Here is a 21,393-nt window from a genome sequence, read left to right on the forward strand (position 1 = left end):
CTGAGTCACCATAGTAGTGGCAGATTACGGAACATGTTGGAAAGCAGAGCAGTGCTCCTGAGACACCTAGAGGAGGCGGCCGGTTATACCCAGTGTGCCAGAGAGGCAAACGCTTGGGTGCTGAGGAGAGCACGGGTGCCATCTGGAGGCCGGCGCTGGACAGCAGCCTGTGGGGGCTCCCGTGAACTCGGGTTCGAATCCCAAGCCAGACGACTCAGTCGGGTCGTTTTTCCTCCAGGGTCAAGGCAAAATATTCGCAAGGCCAGCTGATGAATAGTGAGGAGGGGTCCAGGTCTTCTGAGAGAATGCCCCCGGCTTGGAGTCAGGTGTGACCGCAGCAACTTTGGCCACTCTGACAGGCGCCCACCACCGAGGGGTGCTTTTGCAAGACCCAAAACTCTGTCCAAACTCGGAGCTGTAGGACACACGCAAAAACCCTTGGACCCAGCTAAAAATACGAATGTAGGCTGAGTCCTCACGCAGAGTAGCTTAGCACGGGCGCAGCACCACGCCTGTGCCCGCTGCACCACTGAATCCTCCCCTCCCTTCAGGACCCTTTGGCCCACCCGCGGGGGTGCTCAGGTGGCGTCGGTAAGGAGTGCAGTGAAGGGCTCCAGGCAGACCTGCCTTTCCCCAGGGTTAGCGGCCAGGGTGCCACGCTTGTTTTCCCGCGCCAGATTGCAGTTTGCTTTTAGTGCTGTTTGGCCATTCTGTTGTGAAACCGACACTAAGTGGAGAGTTCTCTAGGTGGGACCCTGGTCTGAGCCGAGGTTTACAGCCTGCCGCTGGAACAGTCCACCTTTCCGCCCTCTCGGCTGTGGCTGCGGGAGTGTGTGTGTTGGGGGAACGTTGGCCAGACAAAGTCTTATTTATTATTTAGCACAGCCTAGCCTCAACTTTGCTGTATGGTTTTGAACTCGTATCCTCCTGCTTCTGCCTCACAAGTATTGGGTTTAAAGACACAGGCTACTACACCAGTTGCAGCTTCATCTTGATGCAGTCAGGAGAAAGCAGAGCCTAACCATATTCCAAAACATCATGAGGCAATATTTGGAGGTAATTTGGTTTTTTAAAAAGAGTTATTACTTATACAGTATTTTGCCTGCATGCCAGAAGGGGGCACCATTATAGATGGGTATGAGCCACCATGTGGTTGCTGGGAATCAAACTCAGGACCTCTGGAAGAACAGCCAGTACTCTTAACCCCAGAGCCATCTCTCCAGCCCCTGGAGGTAATTTGTTACACAGCAGAAAGTCTTTAAGAGCGCAGAAGAGGCACACTGGTTTCTAGCCTCTGAACCCTTCCTCACTCATTCCATGAGGACTGGTGAAAAGAGTGAAACACTAGGAGCATGGGTAGCTGGTGTTTTGTGCACACCAGACACCTCCCAGCCCCTTCTAAGATGGTTCCCATCATCCTCTTGCCCTTCTGTGACCTCACAATGTCACCCTAAGCCACTGCATACTTGAAGGATACTCTGCAGACACAAGAGAGTCTGGGCACAGAAGGGACAGTCAGTCCCTCTCCTTCAACTTGGGTACCAATGAACGTCACCAGGCTAGGTAAGACCATTTCCCCTCCTGGCCGTTGTCCTGAGGTGGGTAGCCAGGCTGCACTTACACAGGTGCCCTGTCTGCAGAGGTAAGAGGAGCTATGTGGTCAGGTCTGGCTTGGGTCTTGCCGGCTGCCTGCAGGAAGATCCTGGAGACTGAGAACTGCCGTCCAGCTTTCTGCTTCCCTCCCTACCCTGCTCCTGTCACCTGCTTAGTTGCCTTTAAAACATTTGTGTGTGTATTTGTGTGTGTGTGTGTGTGTGTGTGTGTGTGTGTGTGTGCACGAGTGCAGGTACCCTCACAGGTCAGAGGTGTTGGAGTAGAGTTACAGGCATTTGTGAGCTGCCTAATGGGGTGCTGGTAACTGAACCTGGGTCTTCTGCAAGAGTAGCATATGCTTTTAGTTGCGGAGCCATCTCTGGAATCCAACACCTTTATTTATTTATTTAATTTTAGCCAGCATATGCAACATGCTTGGCTCTTTCTTTTCTTTCTTTCTTTCTTTTTTTTTTAAATGTGGATTTAACTTTTTGTGTGGAATTAGCTTAGGTTCTTGTGTCTGCAAGGCAAGACTTTTACCAGCTAAACCGTTTTCTGGCTCTTCAACTTTTGTTTTAATTTTAATTTTGCATTAGTTTATTGGGAACTGAACTTATAGTTCAGAGGTAGAGCATTTGACTAGCATGTTCAAGTTCCTAAGTTTGAGTCCCAACACCACAACATGCACAAAAAACTATATACACTAAAAACAAAAACCCATTAAAAAAAAAAGTCTTTATATGGTGGCTCAGGCCTTTAATCCTAGCGCTCACAAAGAGCTTTATGGATTCAAGCCCAGCCAGGCCTACATAATCAGTTTAGGCTGCCCAAAGCTAGAGAGTTAGTCTCTGCTTAACCAACAAAGTGCCACGGTGCAGGAGTGGAGGTTATAGGAGAGCCAGTAGCTGCTGGTTCTCTTCTGTGTGGGGTCCCAGGTGATGCAATCCCGGTCATCATCGGCAGCAGCTTAGCCATCTTGTCAGGCCTTCATACATTTATAGGAGAAGGAAGATCAACTGTATTCCCTCCCCCCCCCTTTTTTCCCTCTGTGACCAAAGTTGGCTTTGAACTTGAAATTCTCCTACCTTAGCTGAGTGCTAAATTAGAAGTGTGTCACCACATTTCACTTTTGCTCTTACTAGAAATTGAACCTTGGACCTCATGCACATCAGTCAAGCATTCTGCCATTGAGCTGTGTTGGTGTACTTTAAAAAAAAAAAAAGAAAAACTTTTAATTACGTTTATCTTTTTCTCTCTACTCTACCCTAATCCCTTCCATTACCCTATTACCAGTATGAGAAAGAGGATTAGTGGGAGAGGAGGCACAGTTCTTAGCTGCTTCCTGTTGGTTAGGGTCACTGGGTTCCTAGTCCAACTTCTTGTCTCATAATAGCAACCAGGAGCAACACCGTTCTTTCTCTTTGATCCACTCTCTGGGCTGTGGCATTCATTCCTTTTCCAGAGTCCTCAGATTCAACTATCTGCAGCTGGCAAAGAGCTCCTCTCAGAGCCTGCTACTGTTGGCCATCTGAATCAGCCCCATATCTCACACCTGGGACCAAAACAAAACCATGTTTATATCCACAACAGAGCTGTATCTCCCAGAAGCACACCTCACTTTCAATGGATCTTTAAGAAACATTTTACATGTATGTATGTATGTGTGTGGCATGTGTGCTGCAGCCTATATGTGGTGATTAGAGGACAACTTTTAGAAGTCTGTTCTCTCTCTTCATTGGTCCCAGGGATTGAACTCAAGTCACTGGGCTTGGCAGCAAGTGCCCTTAACTACAGAATCACCTTGCTAGCCATTATTGGATTTAAAGTTTGTTTATTCTTTAACTTGCTTCTTATCATCTTGAAAAAATTATTTGAGTTTGACTTTTTTTTTTTTTTTTTGGTTTGGTTTCATGTTTGTTTTGTTTTTGGAGACAGGGCTTCTCTGTGTAGCCCTGGTTGTCCTGGAACTCACTCTGTAGACCAGGCTGGCCTCAAACTCAGAGATGTTTGCCTGTGCTTCCCAGGTGCTGGGGTTAAAGGCGTGTGCCACCATACCTGGCTTGCCTTGCTTCTTTGACTTTCTTCTTTCTTAGAACCTGGCTCTGTTTCTTGTAGTAAGCACATACTAGTCTCCAGCATCAAGAGAAGATTGTTTATATGTGTGAATACCCATCACATGTTTATGTGCATGCGTATGGAGGCCTGAAGTGACATTGGGTGTCTTCTTTGATGGCTCCCCATTTTTATCTATTGAGGCGGGATCTCTCAAATGAACCCAGAGCTCACTGATAGCCCCAAGAATTTTCCATCTCTACCTCTTGAGTGTTGAGTACTTACCTGGCTATTAAGTGGGTTCACAGGATCCAAACTCTAGTCCTTATGCTTCTGTAATAATGGTTGTACCCACTGAGCCATTTCCTCCTCCCCATTTCATCTCATTTTTATTTTAGTGGTGCCAAGGATTAAATTTAGAGCCTCACACATACTCCAAGCCGTCTACATTGAACTACATCCCAACCCTCATCATTTATTTTACAATTCCTTGTAACAAATAAGCCATTGTTTCTTTATTCTTTTCTGAAAAAAAAAAATTGTTTCTTCTCCTCCTCCTCCTCCTTTTTTTCCAAGACAGCATTTCTCTGGATAGCCCTGGGTAACCTGGAATTCACACTGTAGACCAGGCTGGCCTTGAACTCAGGGATCTGCCCACCTCTGCCTCCTGAGTGCTGGGATTAAAGGCATGTGTCACCACCACCTGACTTTAAATACATTTTTTTTTAAGATTTATAACATTTTTACCCATCCCTCTTCTCCCTGTAAACCTTCCATGAACCTCACTTTTTGCTCTTTAAATTTGTGGCCTTTTTCTCTCATCTTGGTGCTGCCAGAACCAAGGATATTACTGGATAGTAGATCATTTGCCTGGAAGCAACGAGTCTGTAGCCATGATCCTTAGCAACATTACACAATAGTAAGCTTTGGGGTCACAAATATCCTTCCCCAGTTTACATTTATGAGTAATAGGTTCTGAAATGTGGTTGGTGATCTTACTGCCTCAGCTTCCAAAATATTGGAATTACAGAAATTAGTCACTTTGCCACCTCCATTTTACCAATTTTTATTTGCAACAGCAGTTAAAAGTCCAAATAGCGGGCCGGGAGCAGTGGTTCAGCAATTAAGAGCTGTCTGCTCTTCTTGAGGACCAGGTTCAATTCCCAGCACCCATAGGACAACTTAAAACCCTCTTTTAACTCTACTCTCAGGGGATCTGATGCCCTCTTCAGGCTTTCCTGGGCACTGCAACACACACGGAACTCATACATGCAGGCAAAACACCCACACACATTAAAAAAAAAAAAAAAAGACCAAATAGTTCTAAAAAGGCTGTGATAAAACTCCCTGTCTTCCCATCTTTCTAAGTGGTGTCTTTACCTCGTGAGTCATCATTTGTGGTTATATATTGCTTTTCTGCTGAACACTCTGCCATAGCTCTAGCCTCATGTCAAGAGAGTCTGATGATTCAGGGCTGAGTCAGTACCTGATCATGCCTGTAAAGATTGAGCACAGCAGGAGAGGCACTGAAAAAAGGCTCAAACTGTGGTTGTGCAGTCTTTTCTATCAGTTTTGTTTTGTTTTGATTTCCTTATGAGTTTTCTTTATGTCAGCTTCTCAGATCAACTTTCTATGTGTTTGAGAACCTATCTTTTTAAGTTTTTTCTGGGGTACTCTTTAAACCTGCTTGCTTAGGGTCTGATCCTTCCTACCAACAACTTTTAGCATTTCTCCATTTAAACTTATGCCTCCCTGTATACTCCTGCAACTTCACTGACCTAATTTTCTTTCCTCCTTGAGAAATTACCTTATAATATGCTATAAATGTGCTTATTGGGCCAGCTCTCTTCCTCCACTCCTGTATTAGTACTGGAATTCCACAAGGAAAACTTTTTGTTCAACAGGGGAGGGTCAATGATTGTTGAATGGACACATAGGACCGGGGACCTCCCTACACTCCAGTCCTGTGTTTTCTTCACTTCTTCTTTTTTCCTCTGGCTCTCATAACTTTTTTCTTGTTTTTTTTTTTCCTTTATTATATGATTTTTGATAGAACACATCCTTCAGTAACTTTTTTCTGCTGCTCTGTGATGTGCACACATATATGTGTGTGTGTTTATATACACACATGGGTAAAATGGTAATGGAAACTCCAGCACTTGGGAAGCAGAGGCAGGCAGATCTCTGAGTTCAAGGCCATCCTGGTCTACAGAGTGAGTTCCAGGACAGCCAAGGCTACAACCAAGAAACCCTGTCTTGAAATGAGTATTCGCTATCCATCTTCGGAGGGCAGCTGTAGGGCAAACTAAGGAAGATTAACCATATAAAACGGTTAGTATTCTCTCAAGACAAGCACGACCCAAATAAGATTGAGAGGACTGGGAGTCAGCTGAGCTGCTTTGGCTAAGAGCTGGGCACCAGAGTTGGTAGGTATGATTTTGAGAACTTTACTTTGTGACCTAACTGTGAAAGAGTGATCTCGCCAGCCTCAGTTTCCTTGCATGGGTAGTGGGGATGATCATAGTACCTGCTTCTCATGGTACTATGATCATCAAGTGGTGAAAGCTAACACTCTGCTCTTACTGGGTAGCAGGGGTAAAGGATGCAAGCTAAGGATGACAGGCATTCAAAAGTGTATGCTGTCAAGAGCTCTGTCAACCTCAAGCTTGTCTTTGTGTGTTCTAAGGATGAAAGTGTAACCTGGAATATTTGTTTTGTGGAACAGGGCAGGCAATTTATCAGCAATGAACTGTGCTTTGACCCACTAATTTCATATGCTACAAATGTATCCAAGAAAGCAAGTAAGGCTATGTCTGGATTTTGTGTAGGACCTGGCTCATGAGAACAAACAAAACTGGAAACTATTTTAATGTTTTGCATGTTAGTATGTTAGTAGAGATTTGTCAATAGGTGGATCTATAAACATCCCATCTGTATATGGAATATCCCTCCAATGGAGTCCTCTTCATCTGAGGCAGATTGCATCAGGAGGGCCACACAGGGCACAGGATGATACAGTTTTGAGTGCAGGATGGGTCAAACTAGCATGGATAGCACGAGGCTCCTGGGTATTAGGGGTATGGTCACCCCTTGTTTTAAATCACCCTCCAACACTGTGAGTGTGTGAATTGTATATGTGAGATGATGTGTGTGCATGTTTGTGTATGTAAGTGCAGGTACATATATGGAAGTGAAAAGACAGATTCAGGTGTTGGTCCTTATCTTCCACCTTTTTTGACACAAGGTTTCTTCTTATTGATTGATCTTACTATGTAATCTTGGCTGGCATGGAACCCACTATGAAGACCAGGCTGGCCTCACACTCATAGAAACTTATTATAGGCCTGGAGAAATGGCTCAGAGATTAAGAGCACTTGTTCTTGAAGGGCAACCATGTGTTGATTCACAACCATCTCCAGTTTCTGGGGTTTCAATACTCCCTTCTGACCTCTGTGGCCACCAAGAATACATGTGATTCACACAGACGCACATGCAAGAAAAACACACGAAAAAAAAATGAATAAATTAGGTAAACATTTAAGAAATTCATATTGTGTGTGATTGGGATGGTACCTGTACTGTGGCACTGCTATGGAGAGCAAACAACTTTTAGAAGCTAGTTGTCATGTATATTTACTCAGGTTGTTCGGCTTACAGCAAGTATTTTACCTGCTGAGCCACGTCAGGTCTGTTGCTTAGTCTGGGATAACTGGCTTCTGGGGTTCTCTTGTCACAGGAAAACTGATTACAGATGAGCTTAATTATTGCTAGCTTTACATTGGGTCATGAAGACCCAAATTCAGGTTTTCATGCCTTTATAGCAAGTACCTTACCCACTGAGCCATCTCCCTGACTCTGCTGTTTTTAAGGCCTATAAATGTATGTCATACTGAGAGAATGGATAGATAAGGGCTGTATCCTTAAGGGTTTGTAGTGCTCGTTTTTAAGCTCTATTTTATTTGGGGTATTTAAGCCTCTACCTCCCTTCCACCAATCCTTTAACAAACTTAGGTAAGAGAAAGAAGGTTAGTAGGGAAAGGGGCCACAGACCCCTCTACTTCTGGCAGGTTAGGGTTGATGGGTTCGTTTGGGGCTATACCAATCTCCGTCAACAGCAAATGCAGCAAACAGTCTTTGCCAAGCCACCACACCATCCTTCTCTTGTCTCTCCAAACTTCCATACCTTCTCTTTCTGGGCTCTGATATTTATATCCTTCAGAGTCCTAGACTACTCACCTCTGTGTGCTGCAGGAAGCAGGCCTTTACCAGCTGGCAAATACCATGCACCACAGGCGGCAATTATCAGTTGTGGATCAACTAAAGCCCAAACTACAATTCTACACTTGGGATTAAAACAACATATTTACATAACATAACTGATTTTTTTGGTAAAGATTTATTTATTTATTATGTGTACAATGTTTTGTCTGCATGTTTGCCTGCAGGCCAGAAGAGGGCACCAGATCTCATTATAGATGGTTGTGAGCCACCATGTGGTTTGCTGGGAATTGAACTCAGGACCTCTGGAAGAGCAGCCAGTGCTCTTAACCTCTGAGCCATCTCTCCAGTACCCATAACTGAGTTTTTAAAGAAACCAAACTTCCATTACAAGGGTTGACAAAGAGGTTCTAGCATGTGGATGCCTAGGACCCAGTTCTGGCTCTGCAAACTGTAAAACTGCTACTCCTATGCTTCACTTTCCTCATCTGAAAATTGGGGCAACAATGTCAGGGATGCTTTAGAATGAGATCTAGGATGAAAAATCCTCACTTAAGAGTCAACATGCGGTTAATATGAAGCTGTTAATGGCCATTACTGCTTGTTTAGCAATTCATTCTGCCTATATGGGATTATGAATTTATCCCATGAGTTCTGGCTCCTCTGTATTATCTAAAATTTTTTTTTGAGACAAAATTTTGCTGTATTACTCAGGTTGGCCTTGAACTCCTAGACTCAAGTTATTCTCCTGCAAGTTTAGAAGGCTCTACAGGTACACTTTACTTCCTCTGGCTTTAAACTAGTCTTTGAGTGGGGAAGGTAGTAATATAACCTTTTAGTAACCTACTGAGTCTGGTTAGTGCTGTGTGTGCCTGTGTTTGGGATTTCCGCTTGAGCATGGACAACCTTCCAGTGACCACACCCTCAAAGAAAAATGGCTCTTCCCCAGCGGCCATCAGCTGCCAGTAACTACTCAGATGTGTGTGAGTCTTTGTGAGGCTCTCTCCTATCTATGTTGGAATTTTGACTGATTTGCTCTTGGGCAAGTAACCATGGCTTCTGTGAATTCATCAGTGCCATGGCCATGCCATGTTCAGAATCAGTATTTCTCAGCATTCCTCCCCAGTTTACAACTCTTACATTCTTTTCTTCTCCTCTTTCTCAATGTTTCTTAAGCCTTATTTGGAGAGGGAATCATGCCCTATTTATTTATAGATTTTTGTTTGTTTGTTTTTCAAGACAGGGTTTCTCTGTGTAGCTCTGGCCATCCTGGACTCATATTCAGAGATCCACCTACCTACCGCTGCCTCTGAGTGCTGGGATCAAAGGCATCTGCTACCACTGCCTGTCTCTAGATGTCTCATTTAAGGCTGAACATACAGTCATTTTCAGCAGACTTTAAATTACTTAAAAAAAAAAAAAAAAGACAGGCATCTGCTAGTGAATACCTGTAATTCAAGTACTAGGGAAACTAAGGCAGAAAGATCACAAATTTAAGACAAGCCTGGTCTACATAGTGATATCCAGGCTAGAACTACACATTGAGACCCTGTCTCAAAAACAAAGGTGGTAAGGGCTAGGGGTGTACTTAGAGACTTTAATTTAGAGATATCTTAGTATGTGTGAGGGGCAAGGCCTGGTGATACTGCTCAGTAAAGTGCCTGCTATGCATACACGAAGTTCAGAGTTTGGGTCCTCAGCTCTCATGTAAAAGCTGGAGATGGTGGGGCATATCTGTAGTTTCGCCCCTGGGAAAGCACAGACAGGAGGATCACTACATCTTATTGTCTGGCCAGTCATCTTAGAGGAATCAGCAAGCTCTGGGGTGCGGACTTGTATAGGAAGATACCTGACCCCCCCAAAACACACACACACACGGACATACACTATACACAAAGCACAGAAAGTAAAATAATAATAATAAAAAATAAGCTAAAATTGTCAAATTTGTATGCATTTCACATAATTTCAAAAAAAAAAAAAAAGTGTTGTCATTAATGACAACTAAAGCAGGGTGTGGTGGCCCATACCTGTAATTTCAGCAGTCGGGAGGCTGAGACAGGATTGCCCCAAGTATGAGGCCGGTCTGGGCTATACAGTGAAGATCCTGTTGGGAAAGGAAATAAAAAGAATAAAAGCGAGCTCACAAAGACAGCCAAAGAGAGAAAAAAACAAAACAAAACAAAACAAAACAACAAAACAAAACACACCCACCAAAATATAGGCAAAGGCAGGTTTGTCGGAGTGACTGTCGGTTTGTTCTCTGCTTCAAATCATAGCCCAGTTTCTTTCCCAGAGCCCTCGTGAGCTGTGAATTAAATTCAAGTAGCCCAGGCAGCAGCTCAGCCCTGCTGCTGCCCCAGGTGTGACCTTGGCCAGCTGGCCGCCGAGCCTCAGTTTACCTGACAGTGAACGCGGATGACAGCTCCGCGCTCCCGACTCGGTCCCTCCCCGCCACCTCGGATTGGCTCGCTCCGTCTCCTTCTACAGGCGCGCCGGGCCCCAATCCGGAAATGCGGCTCCTGGGCGGGGGCGGAGCCCCTGCGGCCCGCGGCGATTGATAGGAATGCTGACCAATGAACGAGAGCAGCGGCGACCGCGTCGCGGAAGTCCCACCCAGCGTCGCGCGGGGGCGGGGTGGCGCTGGGGGCGGCAGGCGGCGGGGCGGGCGCAGGATGAGGGCGGCCATTGCTGGGGCTCCGCCGCGGGGAGGAGGACGCTGAGGAGGCGCCGAGCAGCGCAACGCTGCGGGGGAGGCGCCCGCGCCGACGCGGGGCTCATGGCCAGGACCACCAGCCAGCTGGTGAGCGCTCGGCGGCTGTAGGGCGCACCGGTCCGTTACCCGAGAGCGTGGCGGTCGCCCCGGTTCTGCTAGGCGAGGCGGGGCGGCCCGGTGCCGCGGGCCGGGCGGCGCCTCACCTGCGGCTGGGTGGCAGGCAGGATTGTTGGCGCCGGCCGAGGGTGCCTCTCGGCGGGGAGCGCGGGCCCCGGCTCGGGCTGGCGGCGGCAGCCGCGGGCGCTGACAGGGCGCGGAGGGCGGGGGAGGCCGGGAGGTGTCACCCGGCCGGGCGGGGTGGAAGTGCCTGGAAAGTTTGTTTTCGGCTCCGCGCAGCCTGGAGCCGAGCCTCTGGGCTTACCTTGAGGTTGTGCCTGCGGAGGAGCAGCCTCTGGCCTTTACCTGGATGAGGATCCTGGGAAGCAGGAGATGTGAGTTCCTGCTTGTACAAGCACCTGGTGCTGGCGGCTTCTTTCCAGATTCTTGTTCAGCGAGGCATTTCGCTGCTCTTCTTGCCTGTCGTTCTATGCTCAGTGAGGTGGAAGCCCCGGGAGGCCGAACTGAGAGGCCCGTGAGGGCAGCCCAAGTTTGACAGGGAGGAGGGGCTTGGGGAGGGCAGGACCACAAAACCAACCACTTGTTGGGTGAAATGTTTCTATTTTCTCTGAGTTTAAAAGTATCCATAGTTGTCTTGTGTTTTCTGTCAAGTTTTATAGTTCTTAGGTCATGGATTCAGTATGCCTACCTTGGATGCGATACGAAGTGGTTGACGGGAGGATGTCAGATGCCTAGCAAAATCTGGTTCGGCAGGCGACCCCCTCCTTGGGCTAGAGCTGTAGTTCAGTGGTAGTAGGCTTGCCTCGAATGTTCAGCACTCTTGGGTTCGATCCTCACCCTCACCCTCACCCTCACCCTCACCTTCTGCGGGGGTTGGGTGGGGCGGAAAAGGGCTTGCAGGTCTTTTTACTCAGGGAGACCCGAGAAACTCACTTGGTCCGGTATGGTCTAGCATGTGTCTGTGGTAATGGTTTTGAATGTTTTTGGAGGGTTATGAGCCCTTTGAGAATCTGAAAGTATGGTCACCCTTTGAGAAGCGTGCACAGCTGCGCAGAATTTTGTTGCTATCGGAGGCCCTTGAGCCTTCTACCGCCCATTTGGACTTTAAGTTATAACCTTCCATTGTAGAGATGGGTGATAATTAATCCAAGTTCTAAAAGGAGGAGGACCTATCAGTTGAGAAAAATGGTGAAAGGCAAAAGGGTATTGCAACACTCGTGTCTTTACCCTGCGGTGCTTGGGCTAGCACGCAAAAACATGAATCGTGGAAGTCAGAGAGGCAGTCTTGTGGATGTCTGTGAAGTGAACTTTCACACGGTGCTGCTGCTGCAGTGTATAAGGTGTGTACTTAATGGTTCCTATGGGAAAAGGAAAAGAGTGTGTTTTCTCGAATGGTCTTGGCACTTCCATGATGGGCATTTGATGTCTGCAGTTTCCTTCTCATCAGGCAGCTTTTTCAGTGTTAACATCCTTGAAATCTAGTGAGCAGAAGAGAATTACAGAATCAATGAAAGACTTTTCTGTAAGGAAGAACTGGGCCTTGCATCTCTGTCATCTAGAGTCCCCCGCATCTGAGAATATGCCTTGTTTCCTGATAGGAATGAAGAGATGGTTGCAGGGATGGACTTTTGTCTGGGGACAGGAAGATTTGCATGGGTAAATTGTGTTTGCATTTGAACTTTAACCTAGCAGGCTGACACTGTCTCAATTAACTTTCCTCAAAGCCTTTTTCACTTGTAAAGTCAACAGTATGACCTGAGGCTGTGGAAATAGGCCTAGCTCTGTCTGCCTTTCAGGTGGGCCAGAGGTTTTAAGTACTATTTATTAAGCTCTTATTTCAAGGCAGATAGTTAGATGTGTACTTTATTCTCATTGTGTTTGAGGTAGATATTGTTCCCATTTAACAGGTAAGGACACTAAAGAGAGGCCAAAGGTCAAGTACATGACTCATAAATAACAGATTGGGTTTTGGCAGAGAACTCAGTGTCACTCTGTCATGTGAAGATCTCCCAAGAGAGCATCTGTAGGCAGCTTAGCCAAGCACCTAGTGTGAGGAAGTCCTCAGTACCACTGCCCAGGGTGTTTTCTTGGAGCTTGAGCCTCCGAAGTATATTAACTGTGCCATATTGGACGAGGAGGGACATTATATTTATTTGGGGAAATGACCACATTCTCTGACCCCTGGGCCCTATTTCAGTTGTGTCTTGTCAGAAAATACCTGCTTGGAAGAAGCTGAGTGTGGTTTACCTTTATTGAGGCTCTGCTGGGGTGAGCCTTGGAGGTACCCCTTGTTTGGAAAAAAAGAGATAGAGTTTGGTCAGAGGGAAAAATGGGGAGAATTGATGAGAACTTAAAGTGCTTTAGGTTTCCCATGGGTACTGCATCTGTCAAGGAAAGTTAGAAAGCATGAAAAAAAATGGCTTCATATTTTTATTTTTTTTAGGTCAGGTTCTCATTACACGGCCTCTGGTTGGTCTGGAGCTTGCTATGTGGACCAGGCTGGCCTTGAACTCACAGTGAATCTACCTGCCTGTTTCCTAGTACTAGGATTAAAGGTGTGTAGCACAATAAGCCCAGGACACATTTCTTTTTTTCTTCTTTCTTTTTCTTTTCTGTTTTCTTCCTTTTTTTTTTTTTTTTTTTTTTTTTTTTTTTTTTTTTTGAGACAAGGTTTCTTTGTGTAGCCTTGGGTGTCCTAGAACTCACTCTGTGGACCAGGCTGGCCTGGAACTCACAGAGATCTACTGTCTCTGCTTCCCAAGTGCTGGGCTAAAAGGTGTGAGCCGCCATCTCCCAGCTTGCTTGCTTGTTTATTTATTTACTTATTTATTTATATTGTATATTCATTGGTATTTTGCCTGCATTGTGTTTATGCCCGTGTTAATGTGTCAGATACCCTGGAACTGATAGTTACAGTTGTGAGCTACCATGTGAGAACTGAACCAGGGTCCTCTTAAAGAGCTCTTAACCACTGAGCCATCTCTCCAGCCACCCCTTTTTTAAAGATTTTTTTTTTTTAGCTGGGTGATGGTGGTGCCTGCCTTTTATCCTCTCTGCCAAAAGACAGAGGCAGGTGGGTCTCTGAGCCCCAGGCTATAAAGTGGTCTATAAAGTGAGTGCCAGGATAGCCAGGGCTACACAGAGAAACCCTGACTCAAAAAACAAAACAAAATGAAACAAGATTATTTTTATATTTTGTGTATGGATGCATATGTGTGTGTTGCATCACGTGTGTGCAGTGTCCTTGGAGGTCAGAAGAGGGTATAATAACCTCTGGAACTGTAGTTACAGATGATTGATAACCACCATGTGTATGCTGGGAACCTGGCCCCGTCCTCTGCAAGAGTAAAAAGTGCTTTTAACTGCAGAGCCTTTTCCCCATCTCATCGTGTTATATTTTTTGAGCTTGCTCTTATGTGTTCTTCCTGTCATAGAAGAGGAAGGTACTCATAAGAGAGGAAAGCTTATTTTATTAAAAAAAGATATTTATTTACTTGTATGTGTCTGTATATCTGTGAGTAAGTCCCATGTGTGCATGGGTGCCTCAGAGGCCAGGAGAGGGTCTCAGATCTCCTGGAGCTCGAGTTAGTTACTGGTGGGTATGTAAAGCCACATGATCCATAGGTGCCAGGAACCAAATTTGGGTCCCAAGACAAAGCAGGAAGTATTCTTGACATCTAAGTACTTTTAAAAAAAATTTTTCTGACAAAGATTTTATGAGAAGGATGGTGTCTTAGCTAGCAGCTGTCTGCAGAGATAGAGGGCTGAAGGCGGGTCTTGGCCTCTAGGCTGCTTTCAGTACGGTTTTGGGGAAGAGGAACAGGTGGCTCCTGGGGACATGTGTCTCCCCTTTCAGCCTGTGTCCTCATCTTCTGAGCCACTTGAGCTGGAGTTGAGGTGCTCCTGGGCAGCTTATTGACCCTGGTAGGAATCAGAGATGGGCACGTAAGTGCTTTAAGTGCTGAAGAGATGAGGCTCTCTAAGGTGCCCTCAGCACATGCACAGGGAATCCTGGGTGGGTTTTCAGTTCTGTGAGGAGAGCAAGTCATTGCAGAGGAACACTGGTACAGAAATGACTCCCTTAGCAGGTGCAAGTGTGCTGCAGGCCTGACTGTGGGATGACAGGTGCCAATGGGGGTATGCAGTGCAGTTGTTTTGAAGGCAGGTTCAAAAGGCAGTACAAATGGCGGAGGAAGTGTTGTGTGGAAACTGTAAGTTTGGGACATATACCGGTCAGATCATCTCGGTCATGCATTTTTCTGTGACTGGATCACATTGTTCTCTTGTTTGGTGTGATGCCAGACCTTTTTAAAGTTACGTGAATGTTGTGAACAGGTTGAATGCTCAGCTCAAAGGCAGTGTGAGCATTTTCTTAGAGTCGTAGGGATGTGTTCTCTCTGTGAAGAGAAAGGGCTGTTTGGTATAGTCATGGCTGGCTTTGGTACCTTTTGTTGCATTGGTACAATCATAGAAAGTCTGTTAATCCAGAATTTTTTCTTGATGTTAAAGTTGACTTTTTTTTTTTTTTTCACTTTAAGAAATTGCAAGTTGTTTTAAAAATGTTAAGAATGATACTTAGGTGCTGGGTGTGGTGGCACAAGCCTTTAATCCCAGCACTTTAGGGAAACAGAGTCAGGCAGATTGCTTTGAGTTGGAGGCCAGACTGGTCTACAGAACCAGTCTAGTACAGCCAAGGCTTCACAGAGAAACCCTATCTCAAACAAAACAAAACAACAAAAGCTCAAAAGGCACTTAAAGAGCTAGAGAGATGTCTCTGCATTTAAAAACATTGGCTACACTTCAGGGGACCTGGGTTTGACTTCCAGCACCCACATGGCAGCTCACAATCATCTTGGGGGGTCCAAAGCCCTGTTCTGCCTCCTTGGATACCAGGAACACATTAGACAGACTTAACATATAGGCAAATGCCCATACACATAGAAAAGAAAACATTTTTTAAAATTTACTTACTATGTATACAATGTCTGTCTGCATGTACACCTGCACACCAGATGAGGGCACCAGATCTCATTACAGATGGTTGGCAGCCACCATGTGGTTGCTGGGAATTGAACTCAGGACCCCTGGAAGAACAGTCAGTACTCTTAACCTCTGAGCCTTCTCTCCAGCCCAAGAAAACATTTTTTAATCTTAAAAAAGAAAAAGGAAAATACTTAAGTCAGGTTGAGAGGCTGAGGCAGAAGAAGCACTAAACTCACAAGTTTGAGGAAAGCTGGGGCAACATAATGACAGAGCCTGTCTTTTAAGAAAAAAAGAAGCCAGGTGCTGGTGCACGCCTTTAATCCCTGCACTGGGGAGGCAGAGGCAGGAGGATCTCTGAGTTAGAGGCCAGCCTGGTCTGCAGAAGGAGCTCCAGGACAGCCCGGGCTACACAGAGAAACCCTATCTCCAAACACAAAACAAAGCAAAACAAAACAACAACAAAGGAAACAAAAAGAGCTACTCAGTTCATTATAAAGGATTGGGTTTAGAATATTTCTTGTCTATTGAAAAAAGGTGCAGCCCTGGCTGTCCTGGAATTCACTATGTAAATCAGGCTGGTCTAGAACTCACAGAGATCCACCTGTTTTTGTTTTCTGGGTACTGAGATTTAAAGGTGTATACCACCACACCTGCCTCCCCACCTCCCTTTTTTCTTTTCTTTTAAAGATCGGATCTCATATAACGGGCTGGCCTCAACTTAGTGTGTAGCTGAAGATAACCTTGAACTTCTGGTCCTCCTGCCTCTACTTTCCAAGTGTTGGGGTTATAGGTTTTTGCAGACCACACTGGGAAGGATTGATTCCTTATCAAGGTGCCTGATTCCTTATCAAGGTGCCTGATTCAGGGGTGTGATTTTAGGTTGCTAGATTATAACAGAGCCTAGAACAAAAGCTAGAGTGAGTGCTAAAGGTTTACTGTTTACTGCTGAATATGAATACCTAATTTCTGCCTGTAGTTTTGTCAAAGGGTAAGATGAAGGTAGGCAAGTGGTTTTTGGATGGACTGGTGACTTATTTCACAGACAGATCAATACTCTTTGTGCCAGTCTGTGTTTCGTGTCATTTTCATTCTGCAGGGAGTTGCAGTATGTACGGACCTTGTTTAAAGGTCTGTTTAGGTGCTAAGAATGTTCCTTTTGAGGTATGGTCTTGTGTGCCTGTGGGATCTACAGCTCGTCTTCCTACTTCGGGGACCTCAGGTCTCAGCAGGCTTTGGTCAAAATGCACTCCAGCAGAGATGTAGCTTTTACAGAGAGATTGTGGGTAAAGTTCCATTCTTCAGCTGTTTTTCTCTTTTGAAACTTGAGTTTATTGTAGTAGGAAAGAGTTGTAGCTCTAAATGGCAGCTGTATGTTGGATGCTTTCAAAGAAGGTTGGTAAGATTTTTCAGAGAAGATTCCCTGAGAATCTCACCATGTGCTTTGACTTGCAATAGAAATGTGAGAAGGGGCTTGAGCTAATTTTTCAGTTTTTCCTTGGAGTTTCCGGGAGACCTAAATTAGGCATGGGGACAGGGCCTACAATGGCTATTTTATTTTCTGAACCATGTTGTGGAACCATAGTTCTTGGAGTGGTAGGACTTGGATTGAAGGGAAACTAGTTCATTCAGGGTTGCAGTCCCCTGCATGTTACTATGCACGTGGCCTGCGCCGCCACCTTTGTGGTCTGACTGCTCTTCCCTTCTGGCTTTTTCCTTTCCTAGTTAAGAAGCACTCCAAGGACTTGCTGGTTGAGTCTCCTTCTTCTTCCCCCGTGGTTTCTCCCAAGGTTTTTTCTCAGACAACAAACACACAGATCATGCAGACACCACACACACACACACACACACACACACACACACACACACACCTGCTTATGTCCAGGATGTTTGTGGCTGCCAGGTTCTCAGTGGCCTCTGTCTTTTTCCATGCCCTTCCTCTTTGCTTGAAGAAATTCCTGTCTGTGGAAGGCCCTTAACATTCATTTCCCAAGGTTGTACAGTCTTATCTGACCAGTCTGCTTCATGGTGTCTGCCCCTTTCTCCAAGCCTTGGTTCTGTACCATTTGTTCTGCATTTCATGTCTGCTTCTCTAAAGTAAACTCTGTAGCTTTGGCTTCTAGAGCCTAAAGCCTCTAGGTGACCCCTGTTGCTCTTGTTCTATCCTCTTGGTTCTGATACCCAGCTGGGTGTCCTTTCATATCACTGGACACAGTCTTGCGCCTAACCTCACAGCCCCTCACTCCTGTCTGTCGTCCCCCCCCCCCCGTGACTGTCCTGCAACTAGCTTTGTAGGCCATGCTGGCTGTGAACACACGGTGATCAGCCTGCCTCTGCCTCCCGAGTGCTGGGATTAAAGGGGTGCACCACTACTGCCCAGCTTCAAATCCCTCTCAAGATAGGATCTTGCTGTCCATTTTAGGCTCATCTAGAACTCCAGATCTTTCTGCCTTAGCTTTCTCAGTGCTGGGATTTGGGCATGTACCCACACACCTTGTTTACTGTCTGTCTCTCTGTTGTTAGTGCACCAGAATTCAACTCCTGTATCATTTCTCTAGAGTCACTCCTCCTTTTATTTTGAGACAGAGTCTCTCACTGGGATCTGGGGCTCATCCATTAGGCTAGATCTGCTGACAGCAAGCCCCTGGATCGACATGTCTGTACTTCCGAAGTGCTGAGATAACAAGGGACTCAACACCACACTCAAGTTTTTATGTGGATTCTGGGAATTGAACTTAAATCCTTTGCATGACAAGCACTTTACTGATTTAATCATCTACAGTCTTTTTTTTTTTCTCCACCTCTTCTTTCTGTTCCCCTCTTCTTACTCCCTCTTTTGTGTGTGTGTTTGTGTATTTACATTTGTGTGTGTGACTGCCTAAGTGTGGAACTGGAGGTTTGACATTGTCTTCCTTTACCTTATTTCCTGTGTGTGTATTGTATGCTTGAGTGTGCATAAGTGTGTGTGTAGGCCAGAGATCAATTTAGGGTGTCTTCTTCTATTGATTTCCAGTTATTTTTTTGAGGCAAGGTCTCAGTGAACATAGACTGACTGGCCAGTGCTGAGGTTACAAGCAAGCACTGCCAGGCTTGGCTTTTCACTTGTTTGCCAGGGATCTGAGCTTAGGTCCTTATGCTTGCATAGCAGCACCTTACCCACTGACTCTCTCCCAGCTCTACCTTATGATTGAGACAGGATCCTTTTCCTGAACCTGGAGCTTACTAGTTCAGCAAGACTGACTGACTTTCTGTCACACACACTTCACATCTTACATAGGTGCTGTGGATCTGAGTTCAGTACTTTATCAACTGAAGCAATATGCTCAACACCTCCCCTCCCTGTTCTTTTTCAAGTATAGTCTTCGTATGTGGCCCAGACTGGCGTAGAATTTACTATCTGCCTGTCTCAGCCTCCCAACTGTAGATGAATCCCCTAGTTTTTACCTAATGTCCTTTTTCTGTTCCCAGAGTCTACCTTAGACACATTATGCTTTGTCCTTTTGCCTCCTTAGGCACTTTGGCTGTGACAGTTTCTCATATGCCATTCTTTTTGATGACATTATTAGGTTTTTTGTTGTTGTTGTTGCTATTTGTTTTGTTTTTTTCAAGACAGGGTTTCGCTGTGTAGCCTTGGCTGTCCTGAACTCTCTCACTTTATAGACCAGGCTAGCCTCAAATTCACAGAGATCTGCCTGCCTCTGCCTCCCTGAGTGCTGGGATTACAGGCATGCCTTGCTTGAAAAGTGGTATTTTAAGGCTGTTGTTTACTTTGTACACTAAAGTCCTTCCTAGAAACTTCTGACCATCAAATGTTAGATAAAGTCTTTTTTTTTTTTCTTGGTGGTGGTTATGGTGCTGCTGCTGCTTCCTCTTCTTCCTCCTCTTCTTCTTTCTTCCTTCTTCTTTTCTTCTTCTTTCTTCCTTCCTTTTGATTTCTTAGCCCTGGACCTCACTCTGTAGAACAAGCTCAAACCTGGGTGAACTCTTAGATTAGCTGAGAGCTGGAGCTGCTGCCTTTCTTAATAGGTGAGGTGTGGCTGGATCACTGTCTTTGCACAACTGCACCCTCAGTTCCTATAGAAGAGCCTCAAAGATGCCAATCCAATTGTCTTATTCCCATAAAAAGGCAGTTTCCCTTAAAATCCTTAGGATTGGTTTACTCTGTATCTCCCGAATCTGCCTTCCTTAGTAGTGTAGTAGTATAGGAAATTGCTTCCAATTTCCAGGATGAGTTCTGTAATGGCAAGAGGAGTAAATGCGCTATGGGTGGGTGTAGTCACCTAGACCACCACAGCTACATTCCCAGGGTTGTGCTGTTGGTGGTCCTGGTGGTGGTTGTGTCCTAGCACTTGTTTCAGAGCAGCTCACTTTAGTTCAGGGTTTTCTGCTGTGTGCCCAGGTATGATGTGCAGGGAATGGATGCTGAGAGTCTTATCATCTTAGGCACAAAGTAGGCTATGTCAGATGTCAGAACTAGTGTGTCAACATTGACTGTTGGACTTTTCCTTTGGATACTGATGGGAGCAGAACCACCTTGGGAGAAGTGCCTGTAGGAAGGCTTACTCTGCAGAGCCACAGTAGCCAGATCCTAAGGAAAGTTGGAATCTTAGAAGCATGATAACTGCTCATTCTTGACCTGACTGTTGTTTTCTAACTTCTTTCATTGAATGTGGCACTTAGCCATCCTCCGTCTCCTCCAAGTGGACTGTGACTTATTCTGGAAAAAAAAAAATCTATTGCTTCTTTTGTACACTGTTACAGAAATCCACAGCATTTACTGCATGTTTTTTCTATTATCAGCTAAATTTTTTCTTGGTACAGTTTGACATTTCTTTTATAGACATTTCATTGGTCCAAACAAATTATAGTCTTTTACTGATTGTATGCATTAAAATGTGTATCTAAATATAGATTTTATTTATGGATCCCTTTTATTCTTAGTTCAGAAAGCAAGCAAGCCAGTCTTCTTGCTTCATGGTCTAAGTGGTGCTGTTTTTTTTTGTTGTTGTTTTTGTTTGTTTGTTTGTTTTAAGGCTTAGCCTATCCAGTGCAGATGCTTACTGGCACTGAGTATTATGTCTGGATCCTGCCTGGTAGATAGTCATGAACAAAATGAACTCCATGCTCCTGGCCTGAAAAAACTCTTGGGTGAGAAACATTTCTGCTTAGGAGATGGCTTGCATGGTGTTTGTTTCCCATGGGGCTGGCTAACCACCGACTGTCCCATGGCCTGAAGGAAAGGTCACAGTCTGGCATTTCAGGTGGTTTATGCCTGGCAAGAATGGTGCTCTGACAGAAAGGTTCAGCCTTCTTGGAGCTGCTCTAGAGGGTCTGCTGGAAAGACCCAGTCCTTAAGGTAGTTCAAGTGAGTAGGCAGGGACAGTCCAAGGAAGAGAGGGGAGGGCAGTCTGGTTTGCTTGAGTAGGGACATGGCCAAGAGTGGAGGAAGTTTCTAGATCTTTTGCAGTGTAAGCCCAAGATGTTGGTAACGTGAAGACATTCGTGGTGGCGCGTGCCTTTAATCCTAGCACTCAGGGGGCAGAAGCAGGTGGATCACTGTGAATTCAAGACCAGCTTGGTCTACTGGGTGAATTCTAGAACAGCCAGGGCAGTTATACAGAAAAAACCCTGTCTTAAAACAAACAAACAAACAAACAAACAAATAAACAAAAAAACCCAACCCTAAACAAACAAAAACCACCAGAAAAAAGAAAATT

General features: G+C 45.4%; 1 protein-coding gene across 1 annotated transcript in view; it reads left to right on the forward strand.

Annotated features, from left to right (window-relative positions):
• Positions 1-10,500: 10,500 nt before the first annotated feature.
• Positions 10,501-21,393, forward strand: part of Pdpk1 (3-phosphoinositide dependent protein kinase 1) — a 68,490-nt gene continuing 57,597 nt past the window's right edge. Inside the window, exon 1 of the mRNA XM_021644715.2 lies at positions 10,501-10,666. Coding sequence (XP_021500390.1) covers positions 10,643-10,666 — 24 coding nt within the window. The 5' untranslated portion in view covers positions 10,501-10,642. The remainder of the gene's footprint in view (positions 10,667-21,393) is intronic.

This window comes from Meriones unguiculatus, chromosome 11 (genome assembly GCF_030254825.1).
Source record: "Meriones unguiculatus strain TT.TT164.6M chromosome 11, Bangor_MerUng_6.1, whole genome shotgun sequence".
Classification (NCBI taxonomy): domain Eukaryota; kingdom Metazoa; phylum Chordata; class Mammalia; order Rodentia; family Muridae; genus Meriones; species Meriones unguiculatus.